Source organism: Pituophis catenifer, unplaced genomic scaffold, assembly GCF_029215685.1.
Source record: "Pituophis catenifer annectens isolate HBS135680 unplaced genomic scaffold, rPitCat1.0.hap2 SCAF_15, whole genome shotgun sequence".
Taxonomy (NCBI): domain Eukaryota; kingdom Metazoa; phylum Chordata; class Lepidosauria; order Squamata; family Colubridae; genus Pituophis; species Pituophis catenifer.
In genome coordinates, this window is record NW_027256895.1 from 15,624,030 (window position 1) to 15,639,005 (window position 14,976).

Below are 14,976 nucleotides of genomic sequence, written 5' to 3' on the forward strand. Positions count from 1 at the left end.
AGATAATCATTATATGCTAGGGGAAGGTGTTGCTAGGATCTAGTTGAAGAATACTTGGCATGTTTTCAAAAACCCAACAGTGGCTATTTTTGTGAAACAATGGGACTGATAGATCTTGCCCATGACAATATTTCTCAAAACTGTTCTTTCCCAGTCTCCCAATACAGCACTCATCAGCATTGTATGTGTATCCATCCATTTTACTACTGATTGTCCTCTTCTTATTTTTCCTTCTACCTTTCCCAGCATTAAACACTTCTACAGAGAGTTGGCTCTTTACTTAATTAATTTGGGATGTGGTGGCTCAGTGGCTAAGATGCTAAGTTTGTCGATTGAAAGGTCGGCAGTTCAGTGGTTCGAATCCCTAGTGCTGCGTAACGGGGTGAGCTCCCATTACTTGTCCCGGCTTCTGCCAACCTAGCAGTTCAAGAGCACGAAAAAAATGCAAGTAGAAAAATAGGGACCACCTTTGGTGGGAAGGAACAGTGTTCCGTGTGCCTTTGGTGTTTAGTCATGCTGGCCACATGACCACGGAGACATCTTTGGACAGCACTGGCTCTTCAGCTTTGAAACAGAGATGACCACTGCCCCCTAGAGTCGGGAACGACTAGCAATATGTGTGAGGGGAACCTTTACCTTTTTATGATAGTTTGACTCTGGTCACTTGTGATTTCAGTGACAACCATAGAGTCATTGGATCCTTTATTCCAAACCCCCTGAGCTAGTCCAGAAAGATACCATGATTCTTGGTATTAAAAGTTTGTAAGGCATCAAGGAAAGATGGAATGGGTGTACCACCTCTATCCTGCTCCCACCAGAGAGTATCCAAAGACATAATCAATGTTTCAATTCCATACTAAAGTCTGAAACTTCACTAAAATATTCTAACTAATCTATTTCTTTTAGAATTCCCTGAGGTTACAGCTTGGTTGTTTTCACCACAACCTTTTCCTAAAAAGGAAAATTGGATACAGGGCAAAAAATTATCAAATACAATTGGATCTATTCTTGGTTTCCTGCATCAATGGGACCATCCATGTTCTAAATATTACATTTGCCACTGTCTGAACCTAATCGCATGTTGTATCCCAAGAAGCCTTGGCTAACCAGGAGGGACATTAGTTACTCAAAACAATGGCCCCATGTTTTCACACACTTATTGCCACAAAGTAGGCCTGAATGGATCTCTAAAAGGATCTTTGTTCTCGAATCTGGATGGATCTCTACTAGGATCTTTGTTCTGGAAGGCAGGTATTTCAATAAAGAAGACATTATTTTATTGAGTGGAGCAGCTATCTTGCACATAGGAGCCTTAGCAGAATTTGAAAATATTGTGAAGCAGAACTGTAGACATTCATTAGACTTTATTTATGAATTCTACTCTGAAACAGAAATGTATGTTTCATCAAGTCTCATCAAAAGTGTATGTTTGATACCTAGGATACAACTGACAATTCAGTGGTGGGTTCCTCCCGGTTCCGCCGAGCCGGTAGCGGTGACAATATGACATCACCGAACCAGTTCTGCCCCCCCTGCATTATTCCCCGCCCCCCTGCATTATTCTTACCTTTTATTTGGCCCCCACCCTCAATCTACTGCTGCCTCCTGAGTCCCAGCTGATCAGCTAGAGGGAAAAAAACTGTTTAAACTCTTGCCGCGGGGCTTCAAAGGGCCGCCCTACAGGTGATCAGTGTTAAAAGAAAACAAATGAGTAGACCGATGCCTGCAAAAATAAATGGGTAGATCGGTGCCTGCAAAAATAAATGGGTAGACTGGTGCCTGCAAAAATAAATGAGTAGACTGGTGCCTGCAAAAATAAATGGGTAGACCAGTGCCTCCAAAAATGAATGAGTAGACCGGTACAGCTCTGCAAGCAGTTAAAAGCCTGGTAGACCAGTACCTCTGCTAAATCCTAAAGAATTGTCACATGACCATCAAGCCACACCCACAAAATAAGCCATGCCCACAGAACCAGTAGTAAAAAAAATTAGAACCCACCCCTGTGATAATTGATATGCAGCAAGGGGATTATCAATGAATGAGTTTTACTGTAACATTTCAAAAGTAGATAACAGTGGTATCTATTACTAGATTATCCCAGGTATGATTGGCAAATTGAATGCCAATTACATCAATATCCCTTGGAGATGTGATAAAGAGTTAGAAACATATTATTATTTGGAAAAGCTCAATGATTGTGGAAAAACTCAATGATTTTGGAAGTCAAGAGGGAAGAATGGCTAATTTTGATTTTATTTTATTTATTTATTTATTTTATTTTATTTCCCATTCTGTTACTTTCTTCTGCGTAACAAAAACATTACACATCAGTAAAAGTTACTGAAATGGAATGCATACTATCCATAATGAAGATTAAATGTGATATATATTAGAAATTTGGGGATGAAATTCTGAGGGTATGTTTCCATGCTTCCAAAAATAACCAGACAATTCAGTTATTTATTTATTTTTCATTATTTATAATTTATTTCACTATTCATTATTCATATATTCATTATTTATTTTATTTATAGGAGCCCGTCTCACAGTTTTGATAAGCACAGGATTAAAAAGCAACTAATTAAGAAGAAATAATAACAAACAAAAATAACAGAAAAAAAAGTATTGAAGTAGAGTTGGAAAGGGTTTTTATTAATTCAGTACAGATTGGCCAACATATACTACTAATAAACACTTTTCTACATTTGAGCTATCATTTTATTTGCATGTGTGTGTGTGTGTATACTTTCACAGAAAGACATACATTTTATGTGTGCACAGATATATGTGTATAAATATATGTACATAAACACGCTTTTTGGAACTTTCCTGTTTATTAGTTGCATTTCTTTGTATTCTTACATTGAATTGATTGTATTCAGTCTCTGTTTAAACACAATCCTTAAAGCTATCCTTATAAATAGTCAAATATGTAACCTCTTCTCATTCCATTCCATTTTAGATGTTTACCTTTTACCAAAAGTTTTTCTATGATCTATGTGAGTTATTAGTGAGTGACTCTTAATGAGACAAATTAAGTTTCTGTCATAATGTGGAGACATTATAGTGCAGTGGACTAAAAGAGTCAGTTTTACTTCTTTATCAGCTGCTCCTTTCTGTTCAAATCAGGCCTCAGAACAATAATGTAGCATTTAGGGGCAAAAATGCAAACCAGTAATCCAGCTGCAGAAGCCAAAATGGAGAAGATCTCCACAGCCACCATATATTTCCCCTTGGTACTCAAATAGGTGGGAACAAATGATATCCAGACACTACAAAACACCAACATGCTAAAAGTGATAAATTTGGCTTCATTGAAACTATCAGGCAGCTTCCTAGCAAGGAAAGCCACTGTAAAACTGATAAGAGTCAAGAAACCCATAAAACCAAGGACAGTATAAAACATTATCGATGAACCTTCATTACATTCCAGAACAATTTCTTCAGATACAGAATTTGTGTCTGAATCTGGGAATGGAGGAGAAATTGCCAGCCACACACTGCAAATGGTGACTTGTACCAGGGAGCAAGACAAGACAATAGTGTAAGCCAACCTTTTTCCCACCCATTTCCTCATTTTGGAGCCTGGCTTGGTGGCCATGAAAGCAACAACAACAATGGTTGTTTTCCCCAATATACAAGAAAGAGCTACAGAGAAGACGATGCCAAAAACAGTTTGCCGCAAGAGACATTTCACCTGATCTGGTTGCCCAATGAAGAGCAAAGTGCAAAGGAAGGAGAGGAGGAGAGCAATGAGAAGAATGTAGGTGAGGTTCCTGTTGTTGGCTTTGACAATGGGAGTGTCCCGCTGTTTAATGAAGATCCCCAGTACTATGGCTGAGAAGAAAGAAAAAAAGACAGCAACACTGGTCAAGGCGATTCCCAAGATTTCTTCATATGACAAAAATATGATCTGTTTTGGAATACAAGTATTTTGAGCTTTATTTGGGTATTGATCCACTGAACACCAGAAACAGTCATCTGCATCTGAAAAAGAAATAATTTCAGTCATATTTAAAAAGTTTATAAATGTCAGACCCAGCCCAAGAATAACACAGAACAGCCAAATTTCAGTTCTTTATTTGCTCATATATAGACAGAATCTTGCCAGACTAAATCTATATTACTCTAACCGTAATGGATAAGTCCTGAATATTCTAGGGAATGGCTATCCTAAAACTTCCTATTTCTTTGATCCAGCTCATGGTTGTGATTTATTTTTTCTCATTCCCCCACCTTCCATAGAAGGTGCTCCTATATTCCTGGGAAATTGCTACTTCATACCATCTCCCCCTTCATAGATATTCCACCACAATAAATGACAAAAGGAAGCTAACTTTCATAGTAAAGTCTAAATGCTTTTCATTTAGCCTTTCTACTAAAGGTGCCTTAACTTGAGAAAATCTTTTATATTGATGCTGTTCATTTACTTAAGTATAAAAAGTCTTCATTCAAATGAAAAAGGATGAAATTAGGATATGATTTAAGGCAACTCATTTTTCATAATTAAGAAATTATACTATATTTTATTCTTTCAAAACTCCTTTGCAGCTTGCCAATACTGTCAACTCGTAAAACATCCCTGGTCTACTCTCAAGTTGCCATAGGGAAGGGGAATGGGAAAATGGCGAAGCAGCACAGCAGCCAAAAACAAAAGCACATTCCAGACATCTCTCTCTCTAGGCTGTCTCCCAGGGTTACCTACAGCAGCTGGAGGGGAGTGATCTCTACAACCTACCAAATTGTTCCATTGATGAATGTGACTTCACACCCTGAAGGGAGAGGAGAAACATGGTCAAGTATGGGCTGTAAATTATGTGGGGTCAGAGTTGGCTTCACTTGGAACATGCCAACATGAAGCTCCCAATAAATAATTGGATTTCTTTTGGAGCTTGGCTCGAGGCTCATGATTTAATTAGGGCATCCATCGGAACCCTGACAAATATTTTATTTGATAAGAAGAGTAGGAGGAAGATTTGTTAATGCTAGATTTGTTGATATTTTTTTCCCCATTAGCCATCTATGTAAGGAGTTGTTGCTTTAGAATAAAATAGAATAACAGTGTTGGAAGGGACCTTGGAGGTCTTCTAGTCTAACCCCCTGCCCAGGCAGGAAACCCTACACCACTTCAGACAAATGGATGGGGAGGAACAGGCTCAAGCTCAACCCTTCCAAGACTGAGTGGCTGTGGCTCCCGGCATCCCGATATAGTCAGTTGACTCCATCACTGACTATTGGGGGAGAGTCTTTGGCCCCCACAGAAGGGGCTCGCAATCTGGGAGTCCTCCTGGATAGGCAGCTGTCCTTGGAGGAACATCTGACAGCTGTAACCAGGGGGACCTTTTGTCAGGTTCGCCTGATTTGCCAGTTGCGGCCCTTTCTTGATCGGGATTCCCTGTGCACAGTCACTCATGCCCTCGTCACCTCTCGCCTTGACTACTGCAATGCTCTCTACATGGGGCTCCCCTTGAAGAGCACCCAGAGGCTCCAACTGGTCCAGAATGCAGCAGCGCGGGTAGTGATGGGAGCAGCATGGCGCTCCCATGTAACACCGCTCCTGTGCGAGCTGCACTGGCTCCCAGTGGTCTTCCAGGTGCGCTTCAAGGTGCTGGTTATCACCTTTAAAGCGCTCCATGGCATCGGGCCTAGCTATCTTCGAGACCGCCTGCTGCTACCAACGACCTCCCATCGTCCCGTGTGCTCCCACAGAGAGGGCCTCCTCAGGGTGCCATCAGCCAATCAATGCAGGCTGGTGACCCCCAGGGGGAGGGCTTTTTCTGTGGGGGCACCTACCCTCTGGAATCAGTTGCCCCCAGAGATAAGGAGAATCCAAGACCTCAGTGTCTTCCGCCGTGCCCTTAAAACCCACTTTTTCCAGCAAGCCAGGCTGGCTTAAGAAGAAATTTTAAATGTTTTAATTGGTTTGTATTTTTAATTTTGGGCCAAATTTATATATATTTTAATTGTTTTTAATATTTGTATTCCATGTTTTTTAATTCTGGCTGTACACCACCCTGAGTCCTCAGGGAGAAGGGCGGTATATAAATTTAAAATAAAAAAAAATGATTATCCAATCTCTTCTTAAAAATTTCCAGTGTTGGAGCATTCACAACTTCTGCAGGCAAGCTATTCCACTTATTAATTGCTCTAACTGTCAGGAATTTTCTCCTTAGTTCTAAGTTGCTTCTCTCCTTGATTAGTTTCCACCCATTGCTTCTTGTTCTACCCTCAGGTGCTTTGGAGAATAGTCTGACTCCCTCTTCTTTGTGGCAGCTCCTGAGATATTGGAACGCTTCTTTCATGTCTCCCTTAGTCCTTCTTTTCATTAAACTGGACATACCCAATTCCTGCAACCATTCTTCATATGTTTTAGCCTCCAGTCCCCTAATCATATTTGTTGCTCTTCTCTGCATTCTTTCTAGAGTCTCAACATCTTTTTTACATCATGGTGACCAAAACTGAATGCAGTATTCCAAGTGTGGCCTTACCAAGGCATTATAAAGTGGTATTAACATGATCTTGATTCTATCCCTCTGTTTATTTTAGCCCAGAACTGTGTTGGCTTTTTTTAGCAGCTGCTGCACACTGCTGGCTCATATCTAAATGGTTGTCCACTAGGATTCCAAGATCCCTCTCACAGTTACTACTATTGAGCAAAGTACCACATATACAGTACCTGTGCATTTTGTTTTTCTTGCCTAAATGTAGAACCTTACTTTTTTCACTGTTAGATAGTGCCCAATGTTCAAGTCTGTCAAGATCTTGAGCCTATCTTCTGGAGTGTTGGCTATTCCTGCCAGCTTGGTGTCATCTGCAAATTTGATGAGTTCCCCATCTATCCCCTCGTCCAAGTCATTGATGAAGATGTTGAAGAGTACTGGGCCTAAAACAGAGCCTTGGGGTACTCCACTGCATACTTCCCTCCAGTAGATGCAGTTCCATTGAGGACTACATGTTAAGTGTGGTTGATCAGCTAGTTACGAATCTATCTAGTAGTAGGTTATGGTCTACTTTATCAAATGCTTTACTGAAGTCCAAGTAAATTTTATTGACAGTATTTTTCTGGTCCACTAATTTTGTCACTTTGTCAAAGAATACAATAAGATTAGTGTGGCATGATCTGTTTTTGACAAACCCATGTTGACTTTTGGTTATTACTTTGTTTGCTTCTAGGTGTTTGATGATTCATTGTTCGATTATCTTTTCCAGATAATCCTTTCCATTCCCCATATTCAGCCCTTATAGAATAATGCTTCATTTACAACCTAGGATAACCTTATGAAGAAAAAATCCTGTGTGAGAGTTTATGAATATTCAGTGCTGTATTCTGATAAAGCCATGATCAAGCATGCTCCTGAGGAAAGGAGAAGATAATATTAGATGAAAAGAATTCTTGCACTCCAAAGCTTTTTGCTTTCAAATAGTAGTCCCTATCTATCTGAAATTATTGTGAACTTGTTAAACCTGTAATTTGATTTCTGGAAAATTTATTAGAATTTTCCTTTCATGATATTTCTTACCTGCCTTATTTGAGATCTTCCCTTCTGGACACCGGAGGCAATCATAGCAGCAAAATGGCTTCCCTTCTATTTTCACCTTACTGTAACCTGAAACACAGTGATCATTGCATGCAGAAACGGGTTGCACCTGTTGAAAATTAATAATGGAATATTCAGAAATTATTCCTTAATATTCAGAAATTCTTGTATTTCAGATGCACGGATTCCACAACTTTTCCTATATATATTTTTCTGTTTGGCTATGGCATGAATTTATTATTCATTTGGCACATTTCTGTGATGTAAATTGTAGAGGTTCCTCAGAAAATAAATTTTCTATTTAATATTCTTAATATTAGAATGACATCATTCTTAAAATTGGAATCATAAACACTTGTAAGAACAGTTATTATGGTCTTCACTCCATTTCACTGTGTGGCATCAGGAAGGCATCTGGCCAGTAAATGCTCAGCTTTCTCCAATCACCCCAACTTTATCCTGAATTAAGGGATTACAAGGTCATAAAAGGAGAGCAATATTATGATTTTCACTACATTCCTTATTCTACAAATACTTGAAAACATACCATGTGATGTGGATACAGGTTCCTGTATTTATGTAATATTTGTTAAGGATCTACAGTCGCAGACCAAAACAAAACTAAAAGAATGATATGCCAAAAAGAAATTGCACCACAGTAACTACATATGCTTGTATCATCTTCGGTTCTGATGGTTTCTGTCTAGATTTTGGACAGCACGAAATCTGGGTTCCTTCTAACCCAGGATTTAGGGTTAGAAGGAACCTTCTGCCTTCTAACTTCTGCCTTCTGCCTTCTACCTTCTGCCTTCTGCCTTCTCATTTAATAGGAAATGCAACATTCCCTGTTGTGACCAGTCTGAATTTATTGAATGGTTTGTTTCTGAATTAATCATCCTATTATGGAGATATATAGGGCCTTTCAAAATATCTGTGCAATTTTCTTAATTTTAGTATCAAAACATACCATAAATCTCTTGAATAGGGAATTTCATTGGATTTCTTGATCGATAGTATGGTTCTTGATCAATAGCATGGAACATATAGTTTCTAAGTATGCCAGTTTGGCTGTCTCCGCCCCCCCCCCCCTAATTTTCATGCAATGAAAATGAAAGCATTTTGAGTACTTTTTTCAAGTTCCTTTACTCCTTGTTCATTTGGACAGTAGGATATATTCCATAACTTGTTGTTGTTGTTGTTGTTAGTTGTGAAGTTGTGTCCAACCCATCACAACCCCATGGACAACATTCCTGCAGGCCTTCCTGTCATCTACCATCCTCTGGAGTCCATTTAAGATCACATCTACTGCTTCAGTGACTCCATCCAGCCACCTCATTCTCTGCCATCCCTTCTTCTTTTGCCCTCAATCGTTCCCAGCATTAGGCTCTTCTCAGGGAGTCCTTCCTTCTCATTAGGTGGGCAAAGTATTTGAGTTTCATCTTCATGATCTGGTCTTCTAAAGAGCAGTCAGGGTTGATCTCCTCTAGGACTGACCAATTTAATCGCCTTGCAGTCCAAGGGACTCGCAGGAGTCTTCTCCAGCACCATAGTTCAAAGGCCTCAATTCTTTGGCGCTCAGCCTTTCTTATGGTCCAGCTTTCAAAGCCATACATTGCAACTGGGAAAACTATAGCCTTGACTATACACACTTTTGTTGGCAGGGTGATGTCTCTGCTTTTTAATAAGATCACATGCACAATGATTAGAAGAAAATTGTCTGAAAACTGAAGTGTAATATGAATAAGGAGATAACCATTTCACATATTCTGAGGTAAGTGCAGAGCCTACCTTCTTAAACATGGTGGGCCAGGTAATCTCTGCAGAAATGGACAATAGCTTGTTTGGGGGAGCAAATGGATCTACTTTCCCAACTTTCACTCGATGGAAGGATTGGTTGAGGAAAGTGACCCAGTTGATTACATCAAAACCAGTTGCTATTTTCCCATTTTGATCAAAGAAAATCTTTTCTCCAGCACTATTGTTAAACGAAACAGTTCTCAGGTGCTTATGAAGCTAAAGAATATTAAATTTAAAAATGGTAAAAATATACAAAGTTAATAAAATGCAGATTAATGGTAGCTAAATGTTTCTTCAAAATTGGAAGGGATATTAATGTTAATAAAAGGAAGGGAGAGGAGAGGAGAGGAGAGGAGAGGAGAGGAGAGGAGAGGAGAGGAGAGGGATGGGAAATTAATATTGGGGAATCCTTCCAGTGTGTTTTAAATCATGCTATACAGTAGTGGCCAAAATTGTGGAAACCTTTTGGGAAAAGTGTATTTTTGAGGTTTGATGACTAATAACGCCACTTTCTTTTTGGAGTTTCGAGATAACCCTATTCCACTGCTGGAATGGCCTGGGAATAGCCCAGACCTTAACCCAATTGAAGATCTTTGGAGCCGACTAAAGAAACTTGTTAGTCAGAAGCGACCCAGCAATAAAACCCAGTTAATAGAAGCAATCATTCAATCTTGGTTTCATCTTATAACAACTGCAGAACTAAAAGATTTGGTTCATTCCATGGGAAGACATTGTAAGGCCGTAATTCATGCTAAACTAAATATTAACTGGCATGATAATTTTTCTACATCTCGTTTTTTCCTATGGTGATAATTTTTGTATATCTTGTTTTTTCTACGTGTTTCACTTTTCTTCTTTCTTCTGTGACTGCTATTCTAATAGCAAATCCTTCATAAAAGTTATTGCATTACATTTTTGATTAAATTATCTTTCCATTGATATATAATTTTATGGTAGTACTAAAAAAAGTGGTGTTATTAGCTAGTTTTAGAAAATACACTTTTCCCAAAAGGTTTCCACAATTTTGGCCACTACTGTATATTCAAAGATCAAGACAAGGTGGTTTGCAACCACTATAACAGGTTACATCATTATTCATTTTGAGTTGCCAAATGTTATTCATTATTATTCATTCTGAGTTTCCAATTCCCACTCTTATTGCATTCCATATGCGATTTCTGCTCAATGTCCTCTTTTGCTTTCTTCCCACTGACCACCTCTTCCTTTCTCCTTCTTTGTAGACCTCTCATAACAATAGGGTCATGTTGAAAATAATAGTCAAAATTGCATCAAAATGTTCTATCTGATGTTCTAGTGGTTCCTGCTTAATATGGAAAGGGAATTCATTCCCCTCTTACCTGCCACACATTCTTATTCAAAATTCCCACTTTGGAACTTTTTCTAGTTGACATCCATTTGTGCTGGGATGAAAGCAAGGTTTGCAAAGCATGTGCCACAGCATGGACAGCATTATAGACACTGTAACTCTGTCCAGTCATCCTGGTGTCAAATACGGATTGAGGAAGGGTCTCCAGCTGCTCCTCACCCGTGCATTCGTTCACAGCATCCTCCTCTAACATGGCATTGGAGAAAGAACATTGAAATGCACTTTCCCAAAATATCCTGATCCAACTGTCTTCCTCGGCAAGAGTAACTTTTCTCATCTGAAGAAATCTCTTGAATTCTAAGAGATCCTTTGAGGAAACTTGAAAAGACAGAGAACCATGGATGAAATCCATTGTCTGGAATCTTTGAAAATGGAGTGATGAGAACTCCATCTGGGCTGGCATTATCCAAATTTTGTCTTTCCTCTTCACTTCACTGTATTTAAATTCTGAAATATAGGGCAACATTCTGAATACAGCTGTTTCCTGGTTTTCACAATAGATGATGACAACGTTGGCCCTGCTCCTCATGATAACATTGTAAACCTTTATATAGTGTGTAAGTGTACCTACAACTTCATTGGAAACGGCTCCTTTTGGTAACTCTTCCACAAAGTCAAAGCATATACCTTCCTGAGAAAATAGAGCAATCCTATTCTGTAGAAACCCATCTCGTTTATCGGTACTTTGGACAATCAGCCCAATCCATATCCACTGGAAATAGAGCAACAGTTGGATCATCCCCTTAATTTGAAGATCTTCATTTGGAAATGTCTGATGCAAGAAAACAGCCTGGGTGCTGACATCTATCACTGGAGTAGAGCCATACGTGAGCTGAGGAAATTATATGTGGAATCCAATAGTTATGACCCACAAATATCAGAAATTATTCAAAACACACTTAGCAGATAGTATGGTATGGCGATCAATGAGATAGGACTTACTAAAAAAATAAAAGCTGCAGTCTGGTGTGAATAAGTTTGTCTGGAACGAGAAGAAGCCGAGAGTGAAATTGAAAATTATGCAAGATGTTCCAGAAAGAGGAGGTCTTAAACTCCCAAACCTACAGTTATATTATGATGCAGCAGCTTTAACTTTAACAAGTGATTGGTTTGGAAGTAAAAAGACTGGAATATTGAAAGCAGAAAGTTTTGACCTTGAATTTGGATGGCATGCCTACTTATTCTACGATGACAAAGTTGATAAAGTATTTAAAAGTCATATACTTAGAGACTCTTTGATGAGAGTTTGGAAGAAGCACCGACTCAAATGGGATTACAAAATACCGCTATGGCTGGATCTTGGTCATACTTTGTGGAATACAAATATAATGTCACTCGGGGGGGGGGGGGTTTATACAAAGAGGTTCTTTTTACAGATGCGGGCAGATGGCAGCTGAAGACATTACAGACACTGTTGGATGAAGGGCTTAATCTAACTTGGTTACAATATAATCAATTACAACTGAGATGGAAAGAGGACCAAAAAACTGGTATTATGTTGCATGAGGAAGAATTGGTTAGACATATAAGAGAGAAAGGTCCAATGCATATTAAAAGGCTTTATAATGTTTTGCTAGAAAGAGATTCAGAAACTGAATTAGTTAAAGACTGTATGATTAAGTGGGCACAGAATTTTGAAGAACCAGTGATGCTGGAAACATGGGAAAAAATTTGGGTTCAGAATGTTAAATTTACACAGTCGCAAAGCCTGAGAGAAAATTTTTATAAAATGTTTTATAGATGGCATTTAGATCCTAAAAAGTTGTCATGTATGTACCCTAATGTTCAGCCAAAATGTTGGAGATGCGAATGTTTGGATGCTACGTATTATCATGTTTGGTGGACCTGTAGGAAAGTTAAGGCTTTTTGGATAAAAATTTGGTGGGTCATGCAGAATGTTTTGAGGAAAAAAATTCAATTTTCTCCACAGTTGTTTTTATTGGGTATAGTTAAGGGTTTTACACGGGGTGAGATAAAACTGATATTGTATATGATAACAGCAGCAAGATTGTTGATAGGTAAATATTGGAAGAATGAAGCTTTACCCACTATCGAGGAATGGACTTTGAAGATGGCCAGTTTTGCTGAGATGGCGAAGATTTCAGCATATTTAAAAGACTGTTCACAAGAGACTTATGAATGGGAATGGAAAAGGTGGATAGAATATGTTCAGAACAAATACCAAACTAGAAAGTATCAAATAGCTTTTATTTGAAAATAATGTATTAGAAATATTTTAATGTATTAGAAATATTTTAATGTAAAGAGATAAAGAGGAAAAATTATACAGGGGGAGGGATGGGTTTAAGCTTGTTTACTAGTGTTATTAGTTATGAGTATATAATCGGGAAGTCTGGGGGGGGAGGGTTAGGGAGGGTTAGGGAGGGTTTGGGGAGGGAGGTGGGGGGGGGGTGAAAAAAGGGGTGAAAATCTAATTGTAAAACCTAAAAAAATAAAAGCTGCTTTCTAAGAATAAAGAATAATTTGTTCAGAATCAGAATAAAAGTATGACAAAATAGTAGAGTTGGAAGGGACCTTGCCTAATCCAAGCCCCTGCTGAGGCAAGAGACTCTATTCCATTTCAGACAAGAGGCTGCCAAATCTTTTCTTAAAAACCTCTAGTGATGAAGCACTCACAAGTTCTGAAGGCAAGCCAATTCTACTGATTAATTGCTCTCCCTTTCAGGAAATTTCTCCTTAATTCTAGAACAATAGAATAACAGAATTGGAAGGGACCTTGGGGGTTTTCTAGTCCAACCCCATGCTAAATCAGGAAACCCTATAGCATTTCAGACAAATGGTTATCCAACATTTAAGTTAGTTAAAAGCTTTGGTGGCACAGCGGACTAAAGTGCTGTTAAGTAGCACTTAGCTGCCAGCTGCCTGTAATTACTGCGAGTTCAAATCTCACCAGGCTCAAGGTTGACTCAGCCTTCCATCCTTCCGAGGTAGGTAAAATGAGGACCTGGACTGTGGGGGCAATAAGCTGACTTTGTATAAAAAAGAACACCCCTTGGGGGGGCCGAAAGCCCTACTAAGCAGGTATATACAGAAGTATGAAGGCTATTGCGTAACGCATTGTAAGCCTCCCTGATTCTCCGGAGAAGAGCGGCATATAAATCAAACCAATAAATAAATAAATAAATAAATAAATAAATAAATAAATAAATAAATAAATAAATAAATAAATAAATAAATAAACAAATAAACAAACAAACAAACAAACAAACAAACAAACAAACAAACATCTTCTTAAAAACTTCCAGTGTTGGAGCATTCACAATTTCTGGAGGCAAGTTGTTCCACTGATAAATTGTTCTAAGTGTCAGGAAATTTCTCCTTAGTTCTAAGTTGCTTCTCTCCTTGATTAGTTTCCACCCATTGCTTCTTGTCCTGCCCTCAGGTTCTTTAGAGAATAGCTTGATACCCTCTTCTTTGTGGCAGCCCCTGGAACACTGCTATCATGTCTCCCCTAGTCCTTCTTTTCATTAAACTAGAAATACCGAGTTCCTGCAACCGTTCTTCACATGTTTTAACCTCCAGTCCTCTAATAGGACTATTAAATTGTCTAGATTGTTTCTCTCCTTGCTTAATTTCTATCCATTGTTCCTTGTCCTGCCTTCTAGTGCTTTGGAAAATAGGTTGACCCCCTTTTTCTTTGTGACAACCCCTCAACTATTGAAACACTGCTTTCATGTCACCCCTAGTCTTTCTTTTCACTAGAATAGAAATACCCAATTACTGAAAGCGTCCTTCATATCTTTTAGCCTTCAGGCCCTTAACCATCTTTGTTGCTCAAAATCAATTCCTATGATGTAATAACTGTTCAAAAGTAAAAGTTCTGATTTCTCTTTCTGCACTGAAGAGGATCTTCAAAATATTCTTCTCTTAAATTTCAACTTTTGAAAATTGTGTAGCACATGTGTGGTACAGTGAATAATTGCTTAATGCATTGTAAGCCGCCCTGAGTCTCTGGAGAAGGGCGGCATATAAATCAAATTTAAAAAAAAATAGTAATAATAACCTACACCTACACCAGTAGTGGGTTGCCCCTAGTTCAGACCAGTTTGCAAGAACTGGTAGTAAAACCGGCAGGAGGCCCCGCCCACTGCCCCGGATATAGTTATCAGAGATCTGCGCATGCGCGTGTGATCCCGTCGCAAACCGGTAGTAAAGGTAAGTAGAACCCACCCCTGATCTACACCTACACCAATGAAATGTTGCAACAAATGCTCCTCAGTGATACATTTTCAC

At 38.8% G+C, this 14,976-nt stretch overlaps 1 protein-coding gene across 1 annotated transcript; it reads right to left on the reverse strand.

The window, feature by feature from the left end:
• Positions 1–3,091: 3,091 nt before the first annotated feature.
• Positions 3,092–11,251, reverse strand: LOC139324430 (vomeronasal type-2 receptor 26-like). Its single transcript, XM_070954142.1, has 4 exons — positions 10,694–11,251; positions 9,327–9,551; positions 7,521–7,647; positions 3,092–3,987 (listed from the first exon to the last, which is right to left on the reverse strand). The coding sequence occupies exons 1-4, from the start codon at positions 11,249–11,251 to the stop codon at positions 3,092–3,094; spliced, it is 1,806 nt and encodes a 601-aa protein (XP_070810243.1).
• Between the last annotated feature and the right edge of the window lie 3,725 nt (positions 11,252–14,976).

Bases quoted from the DNA above. Each gene is read 5' to 3' on its own strand.
- LOC139324430 (XM_070954142.1), bottom strand. From the start codon at position 11,251: ATGAGGAGCAGGGCCAACGTTGTCATCATCTATTGTGAAAACCAGGAA. The intron at 9,552-10,693 runs GTAAGAGGGGAA...AATATTCTTTAG, and splicing joins TGAATAAGAATGTGTGGCAG to CTTCATAAGCACCTGAGAAC. The intron at 3,988-7,520 runs GTAAGAAATATC...TTTCTTTTTCAG, and splicing joins GAAGATCTCAAATAAGGCAG to ATGCAGATGACTGTTTCTGG.